Source organism: Podarcis liolepis (assembly GCF_965112155.1).
Source record: "Podarcis liolepis genome assembly, chromosome: 2".
Classification (NCBI taxonomy): domain Eukaryota; kingdom Metazoa; phylum Chordata; class Lepidosauria; order Squamata; family Lacertidae; genus Podarcis; species Podarcis liolepis.
This window is the reverse complement of record NC_139555.1, coordinates 74,636,358-74,664,194: the sequence shown is the minus strand read 5'-3', so window position 1 is coordinate 74,664,194 and position 27,837 is coordinate 74,636,358. Positions and strand designations below refer to the sequence as shown.

The 27,837-nt window shown below is 45.0% G+C and overlaps 1 protein-coding gene across 4 annotated transcripts in view; it reads right to left on the bottom strand.

Moving 5' to 3' along the window:
• Positions 1 to 1,853: 1,853 nt before the first annotated feature.
• The window catches only part of TWF2 (twinfilin actin binding protein 2), a 63,828-nt gene continuing 37,844 nt past the window's right edge, over positions 1,854 to 27,837 (bottom strand). For 2 of the 4 annotated variants that reach the window (XM_083488894.1, XM_083488895.1), the window contains 9 exons: positions 27,581 to 27,676; positions 25,098 to 25,202; positions 19,979 to 19,993; positions 14,355 to 14,387; positions 11,784 to 11,840; positions 8,802 to 8,927; positions 8,507 to 8,657; positions 7,724 to 7,845; positions 1,854 to 6,764 (listed from right to left, as the gene is read on the bottom strand). In XM_083488894.1, coding sequence (XP_083345020.1) covers positions 6,597 to 6,764; positions 7,724 to 7,845; positions 8,507 to 8,657; positions 8,802 to 8,927; positions 11,784 to 11,840; positions 14,355 to 14,387; positions 19,979 to 19,993; positions 25,098 to 25,202; positions 27,581 to 27,676 — 873 coding nt within the window. In that variant the 3' untranslated portion in view covers positions 1,854 to 6,596. The remainder of the gene's footprint in view (positions 6,765 to 7,723; positions 7,846 to 8,506; positions 8,658 to 8,801; positions 8,928 to 11,783; positions 11,841 to 14,354; positions 14,388 to 19,978; positions 19,994 to 25,097; positions 25,203 to 27,580; positions 27,677 to 27,837) is intronic. The other 2 variants (XM_083488896.1, XM_083488897.1) reach the window with 2 other exon arrangements.

Here is a 27,837-nt window from a genome sequence, read left to right as displayed (position 1 = left end):
TCACCATAGGAAATACCAGCAGTTACATATGGTTGAAATGTAATAGGTGAGTGGACATGTTAGCTTGAAAATTAATGCCCCTGGAGGTAAAGCACTTTTTTTTTTAACAAGAGTGAAAGACAATTTTTTTGCAGCCAATACGAAAGACAACAAGAGTGCATTTTCCAATCTAGAAAACAGGCCACTATGCCACACATAATAGTTTACAGGAAGATTAAGTAAGTAGGTAAAAGTGGGGTGGGGGGATATTGCATGAATTGAGCCCTCAAAGACCCATGGCCAAACTGGTGTGGTAAGAATGTGGGCTGAAAATAAGCTGGGTTGAGTTGCAGTCCTGGCAAAGCAGTTGGGGGGTAGCTTTGCTATGAGGAGACCTTGCCACTCAACCCATATTTCTTATGACCTCACCTGCCAGACTTGCTATCATGTGCAGAACATGTGAACTTCTGTGTCTTCCTCCTAGTGTTCCCCTCACTCACCTCAATGTGCCAGAATGTCACATCAAGCTTATTAAAGAAACCCACATCCTATCACACCTAAGATGAAGTAGACTGTGGTCTACAGGTGCCTAAAACCAGTTAGCCACAAGCTGTTTTTAGTGCTGAGAATAAAGAGATTCAGAATGAAATGACTCTCATACAGGAACAAGAACAGGATCCATAGCTGTGTCCCATTATGTGCATGGCAGCTCTGGCTTGATTCTGGGAACATGAACAGGATTCATATTATGTATTTATTTGTACCTCACTCCCCCCACCCCCCAAATGGGACTCAGGGCAGCTTATAGATAAAAACAAGAATTGCTAAAAAACAATTACACATTAATAGAATTAAAACTCAATAGATATATATAATTGGTTTTAAACATACAAATACCGTATTTTTCGCTCTATAACACGCACCCGACCGTAACACGCACGTAGTTTTTAGAGGAGGAAAATCCGTAGGCATGCCACCCGTAGGCATTCCCTCCATAACACGCACAGACATTTTCCCTTACTTTTTAGGAGGAAAAAAGTGAGTGTCATGGTGCAAAAAATACGGTAATCACAACAACAAAAAACACAACACCAGCCCTTTCATTAAAAGCAGTCAATTCCGCAAAACCTGTTGGAACAAGGACTTCCATTTGCTAGCGGAAAGACCACTAAGAGGGAGCCAGTCTACCTTCTCCAGAGTCTGGGAGCAGCCACCCAGATTACATGGGTGAATGCCTCTTTCTACTCACTTAGGAAATTACCCTACTTATTACAAAATTCACAGCAAATAGAACTACTCGTCCTCAAGATCTCTCAGAGCAGGAATACTCACAAAAATGTCAAGTTTCAGCTCCTATTAAGTTAAGTACACTTGGGGTCAAGTGTGTACGTTCTATTTCACAGGAATATTCTTCCTCCTCATGCTCTTGCAAAACACCTACTCTAACTTGGGCAAGTTGCTCCCAGCCTTGAGCGCATGTTGATGATGAACAGCTTTTCTATGCAGTAAATCAAAGGGATATTTTGTGATTTTTCTGAGCAGATGCAAAACAACAAAAGAAACAGATCTCACATTTCTCCGCTTGCCGTACACTCTGCTGTGCTGGAACCAGCCAAGAAGGCAGAAGAACATCAGCAACATTCTCAAAACAAGTCAGTAAACTGAGCAATGACAGAGTTTGGGAGATGGGCTGTTAGAAGCAAATGGAGCACCATTGCCCTTTGGTGCACAGAACTAGCCACCGGAAGTACCACCTTGGTACCACCAATAACTGAGTCTCTGCCAGATTGCGGTCTTTGCATAGTGAACTTTCAAGTAGCCAACACAGGGCTGGCAGCTGTCTCAACCTACCAAAGAAATACACAAAAACCATCTGTTTTAAAAATACTTTTTATTTTTTAGAAAATACAGCATTCAGTACAGTGTGCCCTGCCTCCCCCATAATCTACAAATCCACATCATCACCCAGTCCAATCAGGAATGTGCATTTCCTAAGTTTCTCCAAACCTCTGGTGCTCATGTTAAGATTCTGCGTGCTGTTAGTGTGAATAAGGTAGTGGTAGTTTCTGGCCTGCTCGTCACTGTGGCAAGTTACAGTCAAGTGATGGCTGCGATCACTTTTACCACGCTGTCCATTGGCCCTGCCTTTCAGCCACTACAGCTAAGCACCTGCTAGAGCAGAGTGTGCACTAAACCTATCGCAGCCTCCACTGAGCATGTGCAGGAATACTCTACCGTTCTTCGGTAGTAGCATAGTCTCAACGCTCTATGGGCTCCTGCCACTTCGGGGCCCTCCTAAACATTGCCCCTGGGCTTCCATATAGCCAAAATGATTCAAGTCAAAACAAGTTCCAAATGAAAGTACAGCAACTACCATGGCCACCATAATGATGCAATATTAGTGGGCCCACTAAAATAAACTTAAACATTTTAAAAGGGAAGAAACCATGTCTTCTGACTTGTCTCCTAGATGGCAAAATTACCATGTCTTCTGACTTGTCTCCTAGATGGCAAAATTACGGCGTCATCTTGACTCATTGGTTCTAATCCAGTCTAATAAATTTGGAGAACGTTTTAGGGGTGGGAAATGATTTCCACAAGCAGATACCTGAGAACACCCACGGGAGGAAGGATCTCCCATGCTCTGAGTAACATTCCTCTCCAGCTTAGAAGCGTTCCAGTGCTGGGGTGTTTCCTCCAAAACAGGTAAGGTGGTGGGGGGGAGTTTTTTATTGTGCAGATTGGATGGATACTTGTGAAGGATGGGGTGCGGGAAGGCTGGATATTTATGGGATTGTCACATAATTGTGATCTTCATCCAGCATGGCTGATTTTGAAAGTCTTCTCGTCACCTTGGAAACAAGGGTTACCCCTCCCTAAAAGAGAGAAGCTCCAGATATTTAGATCGCATAGTGGAGTAACCACAGGGACCAGTCATGTTCATGGGTCAGTGGGTAGGCAGTGGGAGACACAACAATTCTGTAACTAGTCTCTCTGAAATCCTGAGATTTGGCCTTTAGTGTTAGTGGAGAGGAGAAAATGAGACAAGAAAGGGAGTACTGAGATGTAGGCTACCAATTCTCTCTTTTTCCTTCATGGAAGTTCTGATAGGTCCTTAAATTATAACTGATCATGCACTTGAGACTGCTGATTGGACCATCACCATAATATGGTAATGTTCTGTATTAATACAGCAAAAGAATAGATTCAGACCAATCTAATGGAGTCCAAGTATCACACAAGGCCAAGCTAGGTCTTGGTTGCTTTAGCCACCAAATTCCTTTGGGACACGGGGCTAATCCATTAAACAGAACATAGCAGAGAACATGTCAACAGTGACCTTGCTAGACAAACTTAAAATGGAATGAAATCCTAGTTTTATTAATCTTTGGCAGTGGTGGGGATCCCAAAGAAATGTATCCTCTGTGACATGCTGGTTACCATCTTCCAGCTACAGAATGGAAAATACATCTGAGTCAGCAAATGCTCACATCTGGGTGTCCCTTTGCTTGAGGCCTTGGGTAGATGCTCTTAAAAATGTTTGACTTCTTGCACATTCCTGAGGGAATGGGATGACAGAGGCACCAGTATGCATTATCTCAAGACAAGAAAGCTTTTCGCTGATTCACTATGTCTCACAGTGGCAGTAAAAATGCCCACAGAGGGTGGCAACATCCAGAAGCACATGAATGAAAGCACAGGTGGGCTAGATAACCCCACACGTGCATAGCACACTCCACCTAGAATGCAGACTTGCCCCACAGGATTGTTACCGGGAGGTGGGGGGTTAGGGATAAGCCAAATAACGGTGGTCGGGGAGGTGGGGGGGGGAGCCTAGAGCAGGGACAGCCAGTGTGGTGTCCTTCAAATGTTGTTTGAATGCAACTCCCATCATGCTAGCAGGGGCTGATGGGAACTGGAGTTTGACATGTGGAGTGCACCAGCTTGGCAACTCCTGGCCTAGAGTTGTCAACAGTTACGGTGCTCTAGGAACAAGAATTGGGGGTGGAGGAGTGATACAATCTACTACTGCAGTCCCTGAATGTAGCTTGACAGTTTGGGTTTTGGTCACAGAAAATATAGGCAAAAGAGAGAGGAAACCCCCAGTAGAGGATTTCAATATCCCTATTTGAATCTGGATCCTGTTGGCTGAACATGACATGCTGAGCTAGGCCAAACTTTGAACCTAATCAATGTCTTCTGAGCGTTACAAACTGGAAGCAAGGCCTGCTGTCCAATGTGGAGGAAATTCTTAAAAGTTAGAAGAGACTGTCCTTCCAAATCCTTCCAGCACACCTCTCAGGAAAATAAAAAGATTATGAGAGAGTTAAAATCTAGGTTTCTCCTCTGAAATCATGGCATGAGCTGTTCTGCATTTTTTAAATCATTTTTAAAAAGCCAGATACTTGAAACTGCCCTAGGGCAGTGTGCTTTGAACTTGGAGAAACTTGCCCTTCCTTTCTTGACTCGTAGGCCCAAGTCCCAGCTGTTTCCACCATGGGAATGAGCGAGCTGGAGAAAACCCAGGCTCTTTCCTTCACAACTGTTGCAGCATTCTTGGCTGCTTAACTTATCTGCCTCTTCTGTAGACTTCAAAAGAATACACTGACTTCATAAAAGGGGGGTGGAGGGAGGGGCAGGGAAGAAATCACGATTCAAAGCCATCAAGCTAACCCCACACAATTGGCTATGTAAGGAAAGAAAAGAAAGAAAAAAGGCTTAGCATTTGTGTGGAGGTTGTTTTTTTTATGAGATACAAAACAGACCACTAAGAAGCTCCCCAGGGGTCAGAAGGAGAAGTTTAATCATGCACGTTAAATTCAGTGACCCCCATGGAATGAACACATCGTCATCTACTACAGTGGTTGTCAGAAGTCCCCAATCTGGGTCACGTTGCTGGCTTGAGCTGAGTCAGGGCCTACTTCTACTCTTGCATTCAGAGTGGATTGAGAAGACTTCTACCACCACCACCACCACCCCTGGCAATGCAACTGCCCTTCCGTCATGAGCTGCTCCAGCCCCCCTGCACATGGGTAACACCTTCACACCAGCAGCTGCCCCTTCCTTCCACCTGGTTTACATGGATCTGCAGCAAACATCCCCGCCATGGTGAACAACATCTGTCACGGGGAAAGTGCATCCCATGAAGAAGACAAGCCGTTCAGCATTCAGCATCCTGTGAAAGTGCCAATTTTCCCTTAGCTTAGCAAAGCTTTACTGTATAGCTAAGGATCAGCGTGGTTTTGCATCGTAACCTACAGGTGCCAGTGCAGGTGTCACGATCGAGGGAGGAGGATGACACCTGAGCAAATGCGTCACTGGGCCAAGGAGCCCAAAGGCTTCACAGCCGACAGCCAGCTGAATGTAACATTTGGAACCATCTAGCTTGAGAAAAGGCAGTTCCTGTAAGTCAGAGCAACAGCTAGGTAAGTTGATGCGGCCATTTGGCTGGGAGCCAATTGCAAGGTGAGGCGCTGGTGTGGCAACGTGTGGTAAAGCATACCAGAGCTATACATGGAGGTGACATGAAAGAAAGAAGAAGTGGCAGCCTTAAATTAAGAATGTCAAGCAGCCAACCAAGAGGAACTGGGCAGGGATTGCACTTCCTGATTTCTAATTGCTCTCGTCTTTTCATGTGGCTGCAACGGTGTGAGGCAATGAGCCATCAAAGTGAGGCAGAGGAGGTTGGGGTAGAAACAGCTTTACAAAACTCATAAAAGTGGACAGTGAAATCCAGGACCTGTATGTGGATTTGTGGTGCCACAAACAAGACTACCTGGTAAGGCCTGGAACTGGACGCCAAAGCCTCTTCACTGGTGAAACGAGAGCCACTGTCAGGAACAGCTGCCTCTCCTTCAGCTGCCTGGAGATGAACAGCTTTTCTTCATCCAAACAACACACCTGTGTCGTTTGAGCAAATCCCACTAACCTCTAGCACCTCCCCCACCAACTCCATGGTTTTAAACAAAAAAGGGGGAGGGGAGATCCTGCTGCAGTGTTAATCCCTGGAACACACTCCTTAAACCTCAAATAGTGAGTACTGAGTCAACTCCTAGGCAAACTTGCCATTTTGGTAAAGCATGACATTAATGGTATGGGAATTTCCAAAGACTATTGATGCACTGTTTTGTAACAGTGAGAGAAAAGGTATTTGGAGGGTGTTTTTATGGGGGTGGGTGTGGGTAGAGTCTGCCCTTTGCGTGTGAATACCCCACCCCAGATAAATGGTGAAGAAAATCCTTTGAGCGGTGCCGTTTCCAAGTAAACCAGGTCACAATATGAAGCAGTAAACAGGAGCATCAGTTTTAAAGAGTCATTTCAATCTAGAACAGTTATGGTTTCCCCCCATCCCAGGATTTACACAACAACAGAGCAAAAAGGAAGAGAAATGGCTTGGAGGTTCTCTCTCTCCCTCCCTGCCCCCAGATTCCTACCCTCCCTCCCCCTAATGAAACCAGGTGGAGACGACTTTGAAAGAAGAGATGGAGGAAACAGCTCTGGAGTTTGGTGGACAGGCTCAGATGCAGAGAGGTGGATTTGGTTGGAGCTGCGATTCCGGAGGCTGGTAGGCACCCGCCGCCCCTTTCCTGACCCGTCCTCCTCCTGTCCACAAGGGTTTAACTGTCTTCACCATTCTCGCCTGGTCCTTTGATAAGTCGCTTCTGTCCCCTCTTTCCCACAGGCCCCTTGGGTTTGGCAAAGGCCTGCTTGAAGGCATGCTGCTTGGGGTGGACCTCATCATACAGGAACTCTGCTGTCAGCTCAGCTCCATCATCAATTTCAATCTGGCAAAGAGGAAAGAAGAGATGCAGTCCTCGGCCTCTGAAAACACCTACATCTCAGATGAGACAAGGACTGTCTTCCTCGTAATGCCACTTTCTTACCTCTCTCGTCCACCTCTTTTCCCAAAATCGTTTCTACCGTCCAGCAGCAACTCTAAAATGTTGCTTCCAACCAGATCTACTTTTCATCTCCAGAATCTGAGTATCACAGCTCCTCATCCTCATCATTTCATAGGTCAGCCATGCAATTTTGAAATTTCTCTTGGCCAAGAGTTCCTTCATCCTCCCCCCCCCCCGCCCACTGTGAGAACTATCCAGTTATTCCTATTCTCTGCTTCCTTTTCCTTAAGCAGTTACTCATCTAAGAGAGGACCTGTCCTCTCATCCCATGACTGCAAAGAACTCTTTTTTCAGATGCTTGGTAATTCTATCCTTCATAAAGGTTTCCACCAGTTTCCCCAAAACACTAGTTAAGCTAACTGGCTTGTAATCCCTTGGATCCTTTTTTTTAAAAAAATCAGCAATTTTCCCATCTGCAATCTGATCTTAGGGACAAGGCACAGTTTCCTTAGATGGCCAGGATCTGCCCTACATCTTCTGCTGGGAAGACAGATGCAGCTGATTCATTCAGCTTTCCTGCAGTCTCTTTTTCCTTCTTTAACACATATTTGACACCCTTGTCATCCAAAAGCCCAACTGCCTCTCTAGCTGATCTTCTGCTACTAAAGTATTTAAATACTTTTTTAATGATTGGTCTTAAGGTTTTTAAGACCAAATGTTAACCGTCGGGACAATTTCCCCAAGTTATATACTGGGTCCTGAGGAATTCCTCTGGAAGAATCTTCATCTATTGTCCCACCAGTCCTTCACACCATCCACAGCTCCCAGTGTCCATATGGAAGGAGGAGGATTTCATCAAATATAAATTTAAGGGTCAAGGGGTGGCGGCAGCCTAGGCTTACCTTCTTTGCAATCTCTAGGCAGAAATCTTGTTCCACGGAGTCAAGCAGTCGGCTCTTGCAACTGGAGTACAACATGCGCTCCTTGATGCTACATTTGTAACCAGGCATGGAGTAGATGAATACTGCAAGGAAGAGAAAACAGGGCAATCAGTCATCCCTGGGTCCGGCCATGATTAATTCCACAAAACTATAGGGAGCGAAACCATGCATGCAACAACTATACTGGAAGGAAGTGCAGAACACAAAGAGTAGGAAAAAGTTTTGCAGGTGAGCATCTTCCTTTTCATGTACTGTATTGTTTTCAAAAGCTCTAGTATTAGTTATATTGGAATTCTCTGCACTAAACCAGTGATGGCCAAACTTGGCCCTCCAGTTGTTATGTGACTACAACTCTCATCATCCCTAGCTAACAGGACCAGTGGTCAAGGATGATGGGAAGTGTAGTCCCAAAAGAGCCGGAGGGCCAAGTTTGGCCATCACTGCACTAAACCAATGGCTTATGAAGCTTCTGGCACTGGAGAAATTGCATCAGCAAATACATATCATCAGAAAGGACTTAAAAGGCACATTCTCACAGTTCCCCAGATTCATGGACAGAAGAATCTGCACTGGTGGGGAGAGCCCTTTGATACATTCAGAAAATAAATTCCTATGCCTGTCTAGAGGGAGGGAAGGAAGGATGAATGAATGAACAGGCACAGATACAGTTTGCAAAGGGCAAGCAAAATTCTGGTCTGTAAAAAAACAAACAAAGACAAGGCTGTAGATTTGGCCAAAGCTTACCAACTGACTCCAGATAATCTCCCTCGTGAGAGTGCTTATACAGGAAGAAGTGGTAACGGGCCGAATCCTGAGGAATTCTTTTAGGCAGGTCTGCTATCTCAGTGGCGTTGGTGTGGACCAAATCTATGGTCTCCCGTTCCAGGTCCAGCTTCTGTATAAACAAAGGCAAGAGGACACACTTCAGAACAACATTTGGCTCGGGGGAAACCAAGAGCCTTTGAACAAGCAGGGCTTGCACAGAAGTCCAAGAGGCGTTCAAAAGGCTAAACCGAATAGTGAAAAAGGGAGTTCTCACCAGCTGGATGTAATTGATCTTCTTCTGTTTTAGTAACTGGATGGCCTGCTGAGCTTCTGGCTGCAAAGGAAAAGCCAGTCCCTGGAGGGTCTGGTGTTTGCTTTCAACGCTGATTTCAGTCTTGACCTGTTTAACAGGGGTGGGGATGGGGGGAAAGGAACAGAGGTGAAATGAAGGAAGGAGGAAAGCAACAAAGGTGACAGCAAAACACAAGCCATGCTGCTGGGGCTCGGGGCGCTCAGAAGCTGATGCATCCTGGAAGGGAAAGAGCCTGTGGCAAGGGGCTGCTAGCAGCTGCCATGGCACATGGGGATGGAGCCTGTCCACAATGCTGGACCAAGGAGAGGACCAGTGGAGAAGCCTGGTGCCCTGCTCCCTAGACTGATGCAGTTGCAGAGTAAAAGGATCAGTCTGGAGGACAGAAGAAGAATCCTGGGGCAATATTTGCATTGAGGCACTGGCAAAGTCTGCTTTCAAAACACCACCACCAGGTTTGGTAGGCAGTTGCAAGCAGGGGCGCTTCTCAGTACCTAAAAAACCCTCTGGGAAATGGAATATGAAAGAAATTTGCATGTGTTCTCATTATATATATATATATATATGCGCCAATTTAGGTCTCTGAGCAAATTAAGACGGTGAGTGGCTGGGGTCTCGCCAGCAACTTTAAAAGCAAAGTTTAAGTTGAGGAAAGGGGCAGAAGATATGGGGCCCAGCACAAAAGACCCAGAAATCAGGCTCCCTGAGCTAGCCCCTAACATTAGCCCAGCTGAAAAGAAAAACACATGCAATCCCTCCCCAATTTTTGGTCAAGTGTATTCCATATGTTCTGAATAGAAGCTTTCATTGAAAACCAAATTGTACATCTGTTCCGATCTTTATCCAACCCCTCTCCACCACACACACCATATTCTTTTGTATCTGCCCGTGTTTTGTCTTGTTTTTAAATCAGAGAAGTCTTTTTGTGGAGGGGTGGGACAAGATTTACAGAGGAGAGAGAAAGGAAGTTTCTCATTAGATTTATGAAATTGGTTAATTGTTGCAGTTCAAATGTCACATGTTTTTTTAAAAAATAATAATTAAAATACAGTCTTAAGAAGGGGAAATGTTGTGACTAATTCTGGCGACTTTGGTGCACTAACACACACACATCCTGGCAGTCTCTCTTAGCTTTAAAATAATAATAAATTCATTCCAAAATAACTGCAAGTGGCTGTAGACCACAGCCTTATAAGGCTTTGCATAGTGTCACCAGAGGAAAAATCATTAGCTTTTTGCTTCCTGCTTTATAGAAGAGCAAGAAATAGGTCACACGCTTCATTGAGTAACTATCAATATTTCACTTTTGTTCTTGATAAAGGAGTGAAAGCGAGGCTTTGGTTTTTATCGTGAGAGAGAAATGTCATTTTCCGGTAGATGAAAAATTATTAAAATCCCAGCTCTGCCCATATATAATTTGGAATATATTAAGTATCAGAATAAGGAACTGGTCTGTAGAAGAATCCATGAGTGACACAGTTAGAAAGCCGGAAATGTGGAATGCCTGAAAATAATACTACTTAAAATAGATCATGCTGTATTATTTCAGGAGTAGCCAGTCGGGTCATGCTGGCTGGGACTGAGGAGAGCTGGAGTCTAGCAAAATCTGCAGGGCACCATGTTGGCTACCCCTGTATTACTAACTACAAAGGAGGCAGAGAACCCAAAACTACAAGACAAACTTGTGAAAACGCCATTTAGGACAGACATAAGAAAGTAGTTCTTCATTTAAGGAACTTGTAGCCACATGAGGTGGTGGTGAATGGCAGTTTAAATGTCCTGAACAGTCCTATGTAGTATACACAGAAATTACAGATCCTGCCACAATTGGGATTCCTCCCCACTTCTGCAACCCCGTCCTGGGAAGGAAGCATCAACAGAAGCTTTCTTCCTGAGGGTAGCAGCAGATGTCTGGGGGACATTTTCACTGGGACTGCAGCACAGGAGAGGGTGAAATCTCCCTCTTCACATGGTATAGTCTCAATCCTGATCACTCACTTCCATTTCCATGGTTGTTTATTCAGAAGGTAGTGGTGGTAGGGATAGATAAACACAGCCACACATTTAACCTCACTTTGGTTTGCTGCTAGCTTCTAACCAAGGCCTGGAGCTTCCCCCAATCTTTTGAAAATGCTCTGAAGGCCAACATTTTGTCTCAGCCAGCCCCAGCGTTCGAATGAGGATCAGGATTTAAAATGGAAGCCAGGAGACCACATAGCAATCTGCTTGGACTTGAGACTACAGGGATGGTCTCATTCAATGTTATGCAGTAAATAAGTAAGTTAAACTCTTGCCCACGGTGTAGGGAACACTCTCCCAATCTCACCTGCACAAATCCTTACTATACAGAGGCATTATCTATGCATTTCCAAAACAGCCTACTAAGTTTATCATCACGAGACAGAAACTGGGAGAGGCTTCCACATTCATTGGCTGAATTGTAAGGATTGTCCTGATGTCCTTCAAATTCAAAAATAAACACCCCCTTTAACATATTTATCTTGAATTCCTGTGGTTGTTTTTTTATCCAGGAGCACTCACTCTGTGCCACATTTATCACGATAGCATTTAAGCAATTACATGCGTTACAAGGAATCCTCCACAGAATAGGCCCTGAATTAGTGAAGATCTCTAATGCCCTATTAGCAAAACTCGCTCACCAGTATATACCAAAACCACTCCAAAAAGGAAGGCGGGGAATCAGTTTCTTTCTGTTAGAAATCCACATCTCCCATTAGGGAACTTATTTCTCTCAAGGCCATTTAGAAAAATGGGACCCACGCTCACTTGGTGAGCATCACAGGAACGGAACTCTGGTTTGTTGGGAATGTTTGTTTCTTTGAGAGAACACAGAGAAGGATGCAACCAAACTGGCAATCAAGAGAAAGAATCCCCCACCACACCCCCAGCGAGAGCAGAAAGCAAAATGCAGGCAACGCCGCCTACCTCCTCAAGGTGAGGGTATTCAACCACTGATGGGCAGCAGCAACAGCCCACTACCATCTGTCATGCAGAACGTAGGGAAACGGAGTCACATTGTGACAGAGACAAGAGAAAAGAGTTACCTGAAAGTCTTCACGTATTGTGGGCTGAGCTAATAGCCAAGAAGGGCCGCTAAGCACTCCAGGAGAACACAATCCTTAAAAAGGGGGTGGAAAACATCTGCCCCATGGGTTAAAAATGCGGCCCTCTAGGCCCTTGAAACATTCCCCCAGTTGTGCCCTGCCACCCACCTCACTGCTCTGCCTCACCACAAGAGTGCCTTTGCTTGCCTGGAATGTGTCCTTGTTTGCGGGATGATAATAATAATAATAATTTATTTATACCCCGCCCATCTGGCTGGGTTTCCCCAGCCACCTGGGCAGCTTCCAACAGAATATTAAAATACAATAATCTATTAAACATTAAAAGCTTCCCTAAACAGATAGAGAGCAGTGTGGGATAGTGTCAAAACCTCTGGCATTTGTGAGGCTGGAATCCAGCCTGCTGTTACACCCATTGCTCAGTCTACCTTTGCCTCTGGCCTCACCCACCACTGGCATGTGCCCACCCTTCCAAGGTTGCCTGTAAGATAACATAGTCTTCAGGCTGAAAGAGATTCCCCACTCCTAGTCTAAAATGTTGCCAACAGGTACAGATGCCCATTTATTTGGAGGTGACATTTCTGCAATGGGTTCTGCCTTGACTTTGGGGGCGGGGGGGGGGGAGAGGAACCAGCCAGCTTTTCAAAACCCAGCTGGACTTGAAGATGATGGCTTCAGCCCCACAGTCTCGAGCATGCACTCAGTGGGGCCAAGCAAGCATGCGTGACTGATTGCACAACGGCAGGGAAAGAGGTTTCGAGTGTTGATGTAGGTTTTTGTTTCGTATTGTGCGCAAAGAGGATGTGGTCATTTTTCAATGGAAAGCACACAATTACTTTTTTTGTTGAGTGGTATAATAAGAGTCAAACAAGGGGTGGGGCAGGGAACGCCATGGAAAAATGTGGCCAAATGCTTTCGGTTGGACAATGGCTCTGGGAAGCCAAAGAGGCTGAGGTTGTGTCTGCATCCGCATGGTGCAGAAGTGCAACAGGAGGGCAGCATTAACAACTTCCCCCAATACACGCTCACACTAAACGTCACATTATGCACTTTCATAATAATGCCATTCGCTATTCAGGTCAGCATTCCCTCTTCTAGAAAATTTCTCAGTTCATATTATAAGAAGGCAGCACTAGCAACAGAATCTGTCCCACTTTCACAGGGAAAGACCAGCCAAGAAAATGTACAGGGGTTCAGCCACATATCCTCCACTTCACTGTATAAACAAAGTTCCCAAGCAAATGAGAGCCAGTGTGGTATGGTGGATAGAGTGTTGAAATAGGACTGGGAGCCCAGGGTTCAAATTCCCATTCATGCACAAAGTTATGGCATGATTTGGGGCCAGTCACAATCTCTCAGCCTCCGCTACCCTACAAGTTTTGATATAGTTTGGGTTGGGGTGAAGACTATGTATCCTGCTTTTGAGCTGCTTGAAGTTAACATGGACTATAAATACAATCAAATGAATAAACAAACTAGGCAACTTACTATGATACTTGGTAGCTCGGAAGTGAGTTTGAACTTACTTTAAATGTAAGGTAATAAAAACAGAGCCTAAAAAGACTCTTTAGCCCTCACCTTCTTGCAATGGCACAAAAGAAAGCCAGCAGGCTGAGAAATAAGGAAGCCCTAGAGTCCCACTGATTCCTGACCTCCCCACCCCCCAAATTACTCTATAGTTAAATGATAAATTAATTCCACGACTGTGAAGCTTATATATACCCAACATGGCAACATCCACACACAAGGGGGGAGTGTCAACAGGCTTGGGGAAAACTCAAGGTTTACAAAATATTTTAATGGGGCTAATTTTAAGGAGTCATATTTATATTTCAGTATTTACATTGCTCTGTGCTCCACAAAGATTGCATCAGTAATGTTTAGGATACCCCAATAAGGCATTTGGAGAGAAAAACAGAGGCACAGAGAGGGAGGGTGGGGATGGCATGCCTGAAGAGATGTTGGCTGACTTGAGACTGGAACTTCTCACCACACCATGAGGGACTGCAATGGATTAACTCAACACACTGCTGAGGCAGGAAGGAGGCAATAATTGTTTACCATTACTGAAAATGGTTGCATTACAGGGTGAAGTGGCTTCTACAGAACGACAGTAACTCTTCCTCTTAAAAAGAGGCTTTGAGCTTGAGGTGAGAGCTGGCACATGCAAGAGAAGGAGCTCCATAAGGAAAACATCACTGTGAGGGAGGAGGAACACACATCACCAAGCCTACCATCTTCTCAGTGTAAGACTCCTGGGAATCTGAGTACGTACTGAGGGCAAGTGAAGAGAAGAAACAGGAACAGCAAATAAATGCAGAACCATTTGAGAAAACGGTTCATTGTAGAGGACAATGGATAATGCTATATACAGTGTATTGGGGAATTGTCACCAAAAAAAGTTAAATAGACTTTGAGGAGGACAAGGGCCTACCATCTCACTGCTGGAGGCCAGGGAATGAAGATCCTTGGAGCACATGCAAAACAAAATGGCAACAAGGTTAGCTCTGTACTAAAGCCCTCCAGAAAGGAGGATCACCAATACAGAAATGGATCAGAGTTTGAGCCACGCTAAAGAAAGGCTTTGGTATCTAAACATTTTATCAAACCCTGACATTGTGCACAAGACAGTAAAATAGTTTCATGCATTTACCACAGGCCTTCTAATGGAGTTCATTCAGGGTTACTTTCACAAAAACTAGAAGGAATTCCACACAATTCCTTCATACAGAAATATGCAGAGAAGATGAAGAAGAAAGCAAAATACAGAAAATTCAGATTATCTTATTTGGCTTAATAACAATATCATTGAAAGGACTTGATTGCTATATGAACATATTATAATTGCTAAATCCATGAATAACTCTCTTAAATTAATGATAATGTTTGGTTTTACTTATACTATATGTATTGTATTTTCAGGCCTTCAGTAACCTATACTTTGTTTTGTTATATTGTTTCTTTTGGGGAAAAGGTATCATTGAAGAAAGACACAAAGAATGAATTAAAAAATAATGAGCTTTTTGGCCATGCACACAGTGCTTTGCTCCTCCCTGTGAATGGGCTACAATTAACCAGGAAGTCTCTACTTAACCACAGTTTCATGTTTCCTCTGATCCTAGAAACTATTTTTACCAGTTACAGAACAAGTCAGGATCATAAACCACAGGCTGCAGTTGGTTTAGAATCTTCCATAACAGATAAGATGTGGTTAACCTGCAGTGGAAAACACTGGGATCTACTTTTTGGATAATTTCCGAAGCAGACCAAGTTTGATATACTGACTTGTGGACTAGCACAGTACAATAAAGTACTGACTTAAATTGAACAAGCGAAGCCATCGTGCTGTAGGGTTCAGAACCACCTGTCAGTCACAGACTCTGCAGTGGAACGAAGAGGCCCACTTGGTTCAAGTGACAGGATTTATTGACAGAACAATGTTTTTCGAGGTAACATGACCCTGAGCATCAGCCAGTTTTCCTGAACGGAGACATGGACTATGGGTCAGCGCATCAACCTCCATCTCCTAAGAAGAAATCTGCCAGCAACTTTTGTTACCATAAATGCTACTTTCTCCAGACACATTTCACATCTAGTATGGCAAGCGGGTGAATGGGTGGCTGGTTTGGGCCCCTAGTTGTTCACAGTGTGATCCTATGTATGTCTACTCAGAAGAAAGCCCTATTGACTTTGGTGGGACATACAACCAGGTAACTGTGTCTAGAGGGTTGCAGCCTTGGACCCTGAAAAGGAAATGCTAAACTGTTCTCTCTCTGTCTCTGAAGATAAACATTGCAATAAAAAGTTCTAAGAGAAACTACAATTCTGTCTTAAGAAATCACTCCTATGTTAATTTGAGCTAAAGAACTATGCAGGTTTCAGATGGGCTAAAGAACTTTCAAGTGCATTTTTATGTTCTGTTACAAGAAACCAGAATAAGATGGAAGGGTTTAATGCTGAAAGTCCGGAAATTCCCAAGCCTTAAGTCGGCCCTTGGAACTCAGCCAATTATGGTATCCATCATTTCTCTACTTCTCTTTGGTAAACATCCACAATCAGAGTAATCTTAATGGTATGCACTAAAAGCACAAAATATTGCCTCCCCAAAAGAGTCAGTAGCACCTTTACACCTGAGATTTCAGAAGGAAATCTGCACTGGTGTAACAGTGCAGCCCATTTTTTCTAACTCTATAGAACAAGGTATACGACTGAAGTCTTCACATTCATTCTTGGGTATTTCTTTTTTTTTTTTTATAAAATTTTTATTTGGTTTTCTGCTTTTATAAAGACAAAACATACACAAAGAAGACAAAAGACAAGAACATGTATAAAATCAGCAAATCCCCATTTCATAACCTTGTTCCCTGACTTCCCCCCACCTCCCCTCGTGCATCCCAGTTTCAAGATTATATCAGCAAATTGGTGTTTCTCCTCTTAACAATCTTATTCATCTTATTACCTTTTTTATAATAAAAATTGATTTTCATAAGTTGGACTTAAGCTCTCTTCCATCGATTTTCATTTTATCTTAATTAAGAGTCATCTTAACCAAACCTAGAAGTCTTAAGAGTTTATAAGAGTCTCTTCTTCCCTCCCTCCCATCCCCGGTTTTTGTCCCTTCCCAATAAAAATCCAAATTCGAGATTCTCAGCCTGGGTTCCTCACGTCCGAGGCTTTCAAATCTCTTTCAGTCCCTCTTCGCCTGTCCTGTTGGTAGTCCTTTATGTCAGTCGTCAAGTCTGGGAAAAGTTCTTTCACCATCAAAGTGTATCCTCTTCCCACAAGAAGATTCCAAAGTGACTGCTGAAGAATTTCCACAAAGTCTATCCCTTCAAAGTCTAAGTCCAAACGGAGGCCCCAATCATATTTCTTTATTTTAAATTCCTGTATTCCATTTTGTCTTGGGACCTCCTCCTTCTTCTTCTGTGTCTTTCGCAGACTTGTGGTAGATATGTTCCCAGCGTCTCCTTGCTTGTATTCCGCAGATGTCAACTTTTGGTTGTTGCTTCCCAGGATTACTTCTTCTTTTTCTTGTTGTTTAGTCTCTTCCAGCTCTGTAGATATTGTTTCCCAATCAGCTGTGGATTCTTTCTCATTAAGGTCCTCAATACAAAGAGCAGAGTTGCCTGTTCCCAAGGTCATAGTCTCAAGTTGTTTATTCATGGCCAAACTCTGCTCTTGTAAGATTCCCACCAGTTGAAACATCCTTTCGATTTCCACTAATAACTTTCCTTCCACAGCCATTGTATCCATTGTAGTTTCACAGAATTCCCCCTAGGGGGAATCTGGTTACTTATTTGCCTTTTCACCAACAATCCTTTAACTGATTATTGTTACTTTGTTTCCAACAGTTTTGTCTCAATTATAACTCGTCTTAGTCCAGAGGGATCTTAAATAGCAATTTCTCACTTTAAACCGCCCGTTTGGCAGCTTTGACAGCTGTCAAACTCCGCAGCTCTTACGCAGGCAGAAAAGCAGGACGTTCCCGAGCCCGGGAGGGGGGGTTGTTTAAAACAAAAGGAAGGTTTCCAAAACTCCGCTCTCCAGCCCAAAATTTCCTTTAATTAAATCTTGGAAGTTAATGTCCTTTTTCACTCACCCCGCCAAGGGTAGGCTCTCCAGCTTAGCTCTTGTGTCGTTGCTTAGATCGTCTGCAAGGGGGGGGGGTGCGGACTTCCTTTTAGCACACCCCCCGGTCGTCTCTAATTCAAGGTAAAAAATTTTAAAGTCCCAATCCGTCTTACTCACGGGTAGTTCTTTCAGTCCAGATTTTCAAGGAAGGAAGTCGGCGCTCTCTGGTTATGGCTCGCGGCTTCGCTCCACCGAGGTAGCGATCGACTCTCAGTGCCACGCCACCCCCGTATCCCCTCCGCAGCCTTTAAAAAGGCTCTTTGCGAATCAGGGGGGGCGCTTAAGGCACCCGCCGAGTCTTCAGTCCGCAGGCTTCCGCGCCTGCGGTTTTTAAGGGTCCCCGCGTCGCCGGCGCGGCAAAGACCCATCCTCAGTGGAGCCGATTCCCTCCGGAGCTCGGAGGAAATCCGCCATTTCCAGATCGCGTCAACCCGGAAGTCCATTCTTGGGTATTTCTGAACTAACACAAATTACTGCCATTTCAGAGACACCGTCCAGTACTGCGTGCCACACTCCAAATACCTTGCACACTTGCCTTGACACACACATTGAAGTCCCCATTTTTATTTCTATGCCTCTCCAAATTAACAAATGTTTTAAAGTGATATAATTGTCATAATTGCCAAATGATTTATTATACAGAGTAGAACATTTCAATGGTGGCCGCATTCAAAAACTTTCCAACCTGCCATGCACATTCTAGCGCATGTGAACACACAGCAGTCATTCAAAATGGTTTTTAGATACTGCATAGAGTTTTCATATTCATTGTAGAGAACGATCCCATGAAAACCTCACAGCTTTCTCTATGATGCATTTTAACCGCAGCTTATTTTCAGAGTGAGCTTGGCAGAACGCAGTTCCAGCACCTCTCAGGTGGGTGCCATTGCCATTCTAAGAGAAAGAAGGAGGCATTCATGGTGAGTTCCAGCACCTCTTTTTTTGATAAAAATAGCACTGATTTTAACCAAATCCATCCTATCCAAGGCAGGGGTGCCAACTTGAATGAAATATTTGGCGGGGGGGAGGGGGGAGCTAAGCCTCACACCACATAACTGATCACAAAACACGATACATGCCCACCATCTGAATGGCAGTGCCCATCAACATTTGGGGGGGTGGCCCCCTCATTTATTTTATTGGAGGGGTGTGCAAAGGTACCTTGGTCTCTAGGAGTTGGCTCCTATGATCCATGGGCACTTCTAATTTGTGGTTTACTACTGCTTTCAAAACCTTTGAAATTTGTATTATATTTAAAAGTGATGTGGGGTTGGGGAGGGGAAACCCTCTTAACGTCCTTTGGATTTGAGGAACAGGAGTGCAAAAGGATTTGGCCTTCAAGCATTTCACATGGGAAAACAACCGTGCACAGCCAAAACGATCTTACGCAAGAAGACTGACGCCTTTTTTGCGGCACAGGGATGAAGGGATATTAAGAATAAAACCTGGGGGCAAGTTTTTAGTGAACTCAAAGGGACTTACTTCTGAGTAAACATGCACAGGGCGGTGCTGTTAAATTGTCCCATTTCCTTTAGGCTACTTACACAGCTTGCTTTTCCAACACTGATGTGACTCTGATGCAAGAACAGGACAGAGTCCTACGACAGAGAGCTTTTGAAAAGAACAAAACTAGTTTTGAGAGCATTCAACCTGAACACTAGAAGGCTGGGAAAGAAACGCCGAGATGTGCCTAATGGGGCACCTGAATGCCGTCCTGGGAAGTCAGGCAAGTCACAGAAAAGCAACACTCCAAACACTCAACAACCTCTCTCTTGGGGTGAAAGAGCACAGAAGCACTGCACAAACAGGCACTCATGCGTTAGGCACAGAAAGGCAAGCATGGAAGAAATACAACTCACAGCACACTGATTTCCACCACCACCCTTTAAAGGAGCAGAGCCCCCCTTCTAGCACCAGCTAAAATCCACTGCTTGATTATGAAACCTGCAGTCAATAACGTGTGCCATTTTCCCTACTGGTCCAGAACTGTTATCACCAGCCATTTGTCTCCAGTAAACAAACAGGTCAAGGCTAGCAGAGGCTTATCACTGGGGATCTGCTAGCGTTCTTTACCTAATTGTCGAGTCTAATAAATTCTGCCCCTCAGTCTACTTAGACATGCCAAGGGCACTTGAAAACTAAGGCAGAGGGAGAAAGGGGCAATCTTAAGTTTTAAAGGGCTTAGCGAAGCCGGGGACAGGGATGGGCCCTTACATGTTAAATGCCTAACATGATGCTAGCACCTTGAGATACAAAGATTGCCCAGTTAAACCTCTCTCTCTGTGTGCGTCACTAGTACTTGAGCCTATGGAAAAGATACCAGTACTAATACGTATTTCAGGCTTTTGTCGTCAGAGCTCTGCCCTTCACTCAAGGAAATTGGAAAGACAGAGAAATGATAGAAAGCAAGCAACAAAAAGCACTTACCTGGGCTGTTTTACCCTGCAAGACATAGGCAAAAAGCAGCTTAAATCAAACAAAACTAAAATAAGGCTCGTAGCAAGGCAACTCTGAACAAGAACATTGCTACTTCTGTAAAACAAGACAGAAGGCACAAGCCTGCCTGGAACTGGGCTTTCTACCCAGGCACCTCTTAGGCCAGTTGTGATGGCACAGTGGCAAGAGAGAGATGTTCTGTATGTGCTCAGAAGTGCTGTCTTCTGTAATAACAAGTTAAGGAATAACAGGAGACTTGGTTCCTGGACTGAAAATCCATTCCAGAGCAAGGTTACATAGCTGTTGTCTCATTAAGCAGCAAGGCAAGAATTGTCCTTAATGAGAGGCATCTCCATCCACTAACAGGCATCAGGAGGCAATGATACCTGAGTGCATGCTGGATGGGACAATCCCTGCACCTTGACAAGGGAGCAATAAATCCTTGGCAGTGCTAGAAAAAAAGGGGCAAAATGGAGCATGATAGGAGGGATTTAAGAGAACTGTCCCTTGGCTTTGTAGCATCAGTTCCAAAATGGAAAACTGGGAGGATGGAATCAGAGCTTCTGATCCCCACAGCCCAGAAATGTGGATGCTTTAAACAATATCTTGTCCTTACAGTTGGGCCACCAGCATGAATGTCTTTCCAAACGGAGAGCATGTGGTGCAGCACAGCGCATAAGCTCCCAAGATCAATTCCTCTTTCGAATGGAGGGTCAGCAGAGACCTTGGCTCAAGAGCTGGGAGAGAAGCTGCAAGAACTTGCTAGGCAAAACGGAGCAATGTCTCAACTCTGTACCAAGCAGCTCCTTGTGGGTTGCATCCAGTTGGTGTCCCCTCCACTGATAGAAGGCCCCTTCCCCCTGCGACCCCCTCAAGCTGGGCAACAGTTTGGGAGGTGGAAACTGCTGAGGATGGCGTTGATCCCTCTGACGCTGGCAGGAGACTCTGGAGTGTCCCAGGACAAGGGGACAGAGAGAATGTATCTGCCTGCCCAGGGAAAATTCATTTACTTCTGTTTGCGCATTATGGCATCCAACCAGGAGCACGAACAGTTGCAATCGCAGACGAATTCTGTCTACAAAGTACTCTCTCTGTGTTGTCAGGAGATGTGAGGGAGGCAGGGAGAGATGCCACTGTTTAGGCTTTCACCGGTGATAACCAATTCTGACATCTTTCCTGCCACAGTGACAGCAGAGGCCCTGCACGTTGACCCAGGAAAAAGAAGCTCTGAACAGAGAAGGACTCTCTGTCCTAACAACTCAGCCGTGCAGGGATGGCGATGGGCAGAGGCAGAGCTGGGCGTCTGTCAGCAGAAATATTGACATGCATATTCAGAGAAGGGTGCAGAACAAGAGGTGATAACTGGACTGGGATAATTTCGACTGACTTGCTGAACAAGGAAATGAGAGGTGGGTGGACAGAAAGACTGTAGGGCTGTATCTTTTGTACATGGGTCTGATATGTTGAGGGGCTGGTTGTGATTGAATGGTGGTGAAAGAATAGTCTTCTGCACATACTTGAAGATATTGCCTTCTGCAATATGTGGAAGTGTAATGGGCAGGGCAAGCTGATTACAAAGACAAGGGTCGAGGAAGGCAGGAACTGCTGGGGTGAGCTGCATTTTTTTAAATGGCAAACTCTAAGTTGTGTGGAGTTGATCAGAATTATCCATTCTCTGGATGTCAGTCCTTAGGCAGCCAAAACAATCCCATCTATGCACAAAAAAGGACCTAACATCAGGTCTGGGTGAATCCCAAAAGTTTGCAAATGTACACAAAAAAAGTGAAAAACTTAAGCGGGGAAGAGAATCTCAAAAAACAGCCCAATGAAAACTAAACATGCTCAGTGGCCATGGAATGGGGGAGAGGAGGGAAAGGAACTAGGGGAGAAGAGGGAGGGGAATGACACGGCCAACATTGTTCCACACTGCAACACTTTGCTGCGGATGCTATCTGCATATACTGTGAGCGATCTCAATTCCTCCAAGTGCCAGAACACTTGCTCAAGAGAGAGACATCAGTGGGCTTGGGGAAAGGTTTGCAGAATGACAAAATATTTGGTGGGGGGAGGAAACCCTTGCTAGGGAAATCCCCAAACATGATTATGCATGCTTAGTCAGCTGGAATGCTGACTCTGACTATGTGGAAGGGGGGGTAGACAGAAAACTGGGGGCAGCGAGAGTGGAGTGGAGTGCCCTGAGAGAGCGTGTGACTAGAAAGGCTCACTCCACAGCGCAACATCAAGCTCCAGTAGTCTATATTAAATGACACTTGGTTTCAATATTTATGGAACTTTCCCAACATACAGAACGTTGAAATCAGGTACACACAAAGCTCTAGGTAAACTCTGATTATTAGAGAAAAATGGGTGGGAGGGAGGGACATGTTTGGTGCCTAAAATGCACCCACCCACCTCTAACTTAGAGGCAAGATTGCTACCCAACTACTAGCATCCCGGACCTCAACCTGGTACAGATACTGCAGGCTATATGGCAAACAAGTAACACAGACAAGAAATAAGTCACTATTTGGAGCTCTAAGTTTGGAAAGGGAGAAATTATCCTGCATTGGTTTTTTCCAGTCCACACCAGCTGAACATCAATCCAAGTAACATCCCCCAGAACAGCAAATCCTTTTCAGCGTTTCCAGCAAAACACAATACAATTTGGTGCTTCTCTTGCACTCCTAGGTAAAGGTACCCCTGCCCGTACGGGCCAGTCTTGCCAGACTCTAGGGTTGTGCGCTCATCTCACTCTATAGGCCGGGAGCCAGTGCTGTCCGCAGACACTTCCGGGTCACGTGGCCAAGCGTGACAAGCTGCATCTGGCGAGCCAGCGCAGCACACGGAACGCCGTTTACCTTCCCGCTGGTAAGTGGTCCCTATTTATCTACTTGCACCCGGAGGTGCTTTCAAACTGCTAGGTTGGGAGGCGCTGGGGCTGAACGACGGGAGCGCACCCCGCCGCGGGGATTCGAACCGCCGACCATGTGATTGGCAAGTCCTAGGCACTGAGGTTTTACCCACAGCGCCACCCGCGTCCCTCCTAACACCGAGCAAAAGAGGTATACTTTTTTAAATGATTTAAATTTAGACCATGACAGAAGCTTAAAGACGGAAACAAATGCAGAGGAATTTGGGAGACCTGACTTAACGAAACTAAATTTAGAGAGAATCCATTTTTGGGGTAGTTCTTCCACGTCCTCCCTCCCTCGACTCTAAAGCAAGTGTTCCTTTGCCATCCTCCCTGCCTTCCCCTGTATTCCACCCACTCTAATTCTCTGCTTTTTAACAGACAGAAACCATTTTATTTTTTTTACAAAAAAAAAATTACTTCTCCAAACCAACTCTCTTCCCCAGTCCATGTCCCTCAATCTCACTGATGTGGTGCAGCCATTGTTGTTTTAGACACCTCTTGTCCATTCCTCCAGCTTATACCTGGGGGGAGCCCCTGGCCCCACCTCAGTCCATGTCCCTCATCTGCAGTGGGGACAGGGCGTTCCTGGCTCTTCCCTGCTTTTCCTTTTCCACCCACTCTCACCTTTATAAAAACACAATGTTAAGTCTCCCGGAAAGTGCTTGCCGTACATTTAAGTGTTTATCTTACTGCACTTATAAGCTCATTTTAGAAACAGCTGAAAGCAATTTATTTCTGCCTGTTTTCAGGCTTCTGCATTAGCCCTTCTGGGAGAGAACGATAACATCCCAAAGGCTTAAGTCGGTGCAGATGGCAACACTGGCTAACGGACCAATAGTTGCTAAATCACCATTTGAGTTGACCATCATCTGTGGCTGGGAGATTGGAGCTGTTAAGGGTCAAATCCTGTCAGTTAAGAAAAACTGTCTGTATACTGTATATACATATTATACTAAAGGAGCAAGTAGCAATAGAAAACATTGCATCGAAGACTCAAATGGTGAAGGCAATAATGAAATAATACAAAGTGAGAATTCTATTATTGAACAGTTACTGCGTTTGTATAAGGTAATGGCCCATATAGCTTTCTGAATCCCTGTAAAGTGCTGTGGCATCATCTTAACTTGGATAGCATTTTTTGCTTAAACTTGGAAGGCTATCTGATTCTACTCCCCACTCTCAGGCAAAGAATAGGACCTCAGCTCTGAACCAATTGATAACTTATATCAACCGCAGTTCCATGAAGGTCTCAGATTGCCTTAAGGCAGAGATGGGGAAATTTGTTCCCTTCAGATGCTGTTGGACTCCAATTCCCATCAGCCCCAGCCAGCATGGCCAATGGTCAGAGATTATGGGAATTCTGCAACAACTGGAGGGCCGGAAATTCCCTGCCCCTCTCAGGATTAATTTCTCCTTCTTCACTGCTTACCCCACAGGAGTAAGATGCCAGCATTATGGCTGTGAGAAGGGACAATTGTAAGGGGAGACTGCTCAGCAGAGTCGTCAGAATTAATTGATTGACTACCAAAAATGATCTTGCCCGAATAAGCCCAGGAAGCCATTGGAAAGCTATAGGAGCACACTTGTCCCATGTTTGGTGCAGGCAGATTAAATGTTGTGCCCTAAAAATTAGTGCTTACATGATTGCTGAATTGAATGATTGCTGATATGAATTTGGCTGCACAGTGGTTGCAAAGCTCCTACTGGACAGCGCCTGTGACGGGAACTGCACTGGGTGGGGGCACAGATTCATCTCCCCATATGGCTATGTTCTGGGACCGACAAAGGTGGGCAACTGAGAAAACACAACAGCAAGGCATGAAGCAGATAAGGAGAAACTGCAGAAACAGACTGCAAGGGGGAAATGGCACAGGAATGGAAATTTGGAGGCAGGGAGGAAAAACTATACCCATAGTAGTTTGTGCCTTAAGAAGCTTTCCACCCGATATTGCAAATTTTCAGTTTCCTTAGCCAGTGTGCACAGCTCAAAGAGTGGTGGCCGAGGAGGGGACACTGTTATGGCCACCCCTCTCTGCCACCAGCAACAAGGCTTTATCCCTCAATCTAACAGAATGCACACTGGAAGTCGCTCTGCTTGCTCTATGAGGCATAATAGTGCCAAAGGAAAACCATGATTAGCTGGGCAGGATCACCAAGCAATCTTTTGGATCAGTGCCATGATGTGCTGCCTCTCACCTCGTTGATGCGGATCTGCTGGAGCTCTTGTTCAGCTGCAGTCAGAGGAGCCGGAGCAGAGTAGGACGACACGTGCTTCTGGTAACCGCTGAGCGAGATGTCTTCCTGTAGTCAGACAGAGGTGGTGATGTAGCAGCCACAGATATGATTCAAAGTACAACAGAGATGAACGGGGGCACAATTTCTTATGGGCTACATAGGTCAATGGCTGTGAACCTTACACACAAAGGCAACTCCAGTTAATGTTATCAGCTGGCTTTGGTGTGCAGAGCCAGGAATAGCAACTCACTGTTAGCATCAACACTCTTAACAAGCTTTCGTTTAAAACTGCAGCATAGCACACATTGCTAAAAGGGGGCACCACCTATTTCCAACATGGTAAAAGAGCACTTAACGCTTTAACTCATGGGTGGGCAAACTAAGGCCCGGGGGCCGGATGCGGCCCAATCGGCTTCCGGCCCGCAGAGGGTCCAGAAATCAGCTTGTTTTTACATGAGTAGAATGTGTGCTTTTATTTAAAATGCATCTCTGGGTTATTTGTGGGGCATAGGAATTCGTCCACCCCCCCCATATAGTCTGGCCCCCCCACAAGGTCTGAGGGACAGTGGACCGGCCCCCTGCTGAAAAAATTTGCTGACTCCTGCTAACTGATCAAAGAAAAAGGAGCAGTAGTGGCTGGCAGGTGGTGAAGGCAGGATAGTGTTGCTTACCTGGCTTCCCAAATCTGTGCATGACATCTGGTTACTGAGAGATGAGGGGCAAGGAAGCAGGTAGCTCAGCACAGTGCGGCTGTAGCAGTGGAATCGACCCAATGCTCCGGCCACTGCCCCTACACAGAGCTCTCCACTTCTCAGTAATTGGCAGCGCCATGAGCCACTGAGTAGTCAGGTAAACAATGTCGCCCTGCCCTGACAGCTGCTACTGGAAAGGAGTTCTTTGGTCAGTTTCACTATGATCCAGAAACAAGGGCAAGGAATGCATTTGTATGTAATGCTAGACCATGCTGTGGTGCAACAAGACTGAGCCTGTGCAAGTCACGGTCACATGTGTTCTCCCCCCAAAGCATCCATGAGAAAAAGTGAAGAAACATCTGTTCTTCATTAACCAGGGCAAGCAGAGTCTGAACTGTAAATGGCGGTTCAACTTAACTATGGCTTTCTAAAACAAGCCAGCTTAATAAACCATGGTTCATCAAGCTGGTTTTATTTGGAGTAAACCACAGTTAAAATCAACCTACTGTTTGTCCAGGTTCAGACCTAATGCTAGGCAGAGCTTAGAGAAAAATGGAAGCAAAAGCTTTCCAATTCTTCCCTATGGCAAACTGCAGAGACTCCTCCACCCAAAGAAGATTGCAGGTGTTGGCAACAAGCCCATACAAGTTTGACTCTGTTGCTGGAGGCATGGGGACCAGCCAATGCTCAAACTGGTTAACAGCATAGAATCACAATGTTTTCAATGTAAAAGGCATAGCTTAAAAGAATAAATATGCCATCACTGAGAGGAACTTGTCCAATGTTAGCTGGTCAAGTACACTGGGCTTAGTATTAGATTTCCTGTCAAATGACAGGCATGTCTTGAGGATTTCACAGTTATATAGAACTACTGAAGGTTGCAGACAAACAGAAACGCAAGATTCCTCCCACGCTACATAGTGTGATCTCATTTCATGAGCAATGCTGCCACCTTGTGGTGCTTTCCTAGAAAGCCAGAGTGCCATGAAAACCATGGCTAGCAAACCAGGGTTTGCTATTGCATCGCGTGTAGAATCATGGACTACCTAAGTTTCATATCAGTACACCCACCCAAAAGGGAGTGCTCAAACTTGATGTTAAGCCTATGTGCCTCCTTTCCTTTCTGTCTTTCATCCATCTATCCATCCATCCATCCACCTAGGAGTACTGCTCTAATTATGGAGAGGAAAGGTAGAGACAGGGCCTTAATGAAGACCACACAGCCCAAACTCCGACCCTCACCAAGTGTGGATCCAAAAGGATTAAAAATAATAATAATCACAAATTAAATAAATCTGTGGTGGGGGGAAATGAGAAACACTGAAGAATCTCAGTTAGTTTAAGAACTAAAGAAACCTGTTGTATCGGGCCAAAGGTCCATCATCCTGTTCACACAGTAGCCACCTTGATGCCCATGGAAAGCCCAAAAGCAGGACATGAGAGCAACAGCGCTCTCCCTACCTCTGCCAGAGGCATACTGCCTCTAACAGTGGAGGTCAGACACAGCCATCATGGCTAGTAGCCACTGATAGCTTTATCTTCCAGTTTCCCAGAAAGCTTTTATTGTTACTATTAACACACTTGATTTTCTTCTGCCTTAAAGAACTGAAAACTACTCAAAGGGGGTGTGGGGGAGGGGGTTAAACTGACCCAGAAAAATGCCTGCCTTCTAGATGTAAGGTTCTGAGCAACACGGTACAAGACAACAATGGCTAAGGCTCATCCTCCGGGCCCTGCTGCATATTGCCGTACCTTAACTGTTCCAAAGAGCTCGTCCTTCACATGCCCTCCTCCAAACTCTTTCTTCACTGTTGCTCTGGTTGCTGCATAGAGCATCTTCAGTCTAACCTGGTCATACAGAGAGAAACATCATTGACAAGGACAAGTCATTCCATGAGTATGAAAACAGAAGAAGAAGGAGAAGGAGAAGGAGAAGAAGAAGAAGGAGAAGGAGAAGGAGAAGGAGAAGGAGAAGGAGAAGGAGAAGGAGAAGGAGAAGAAGAAGAAGA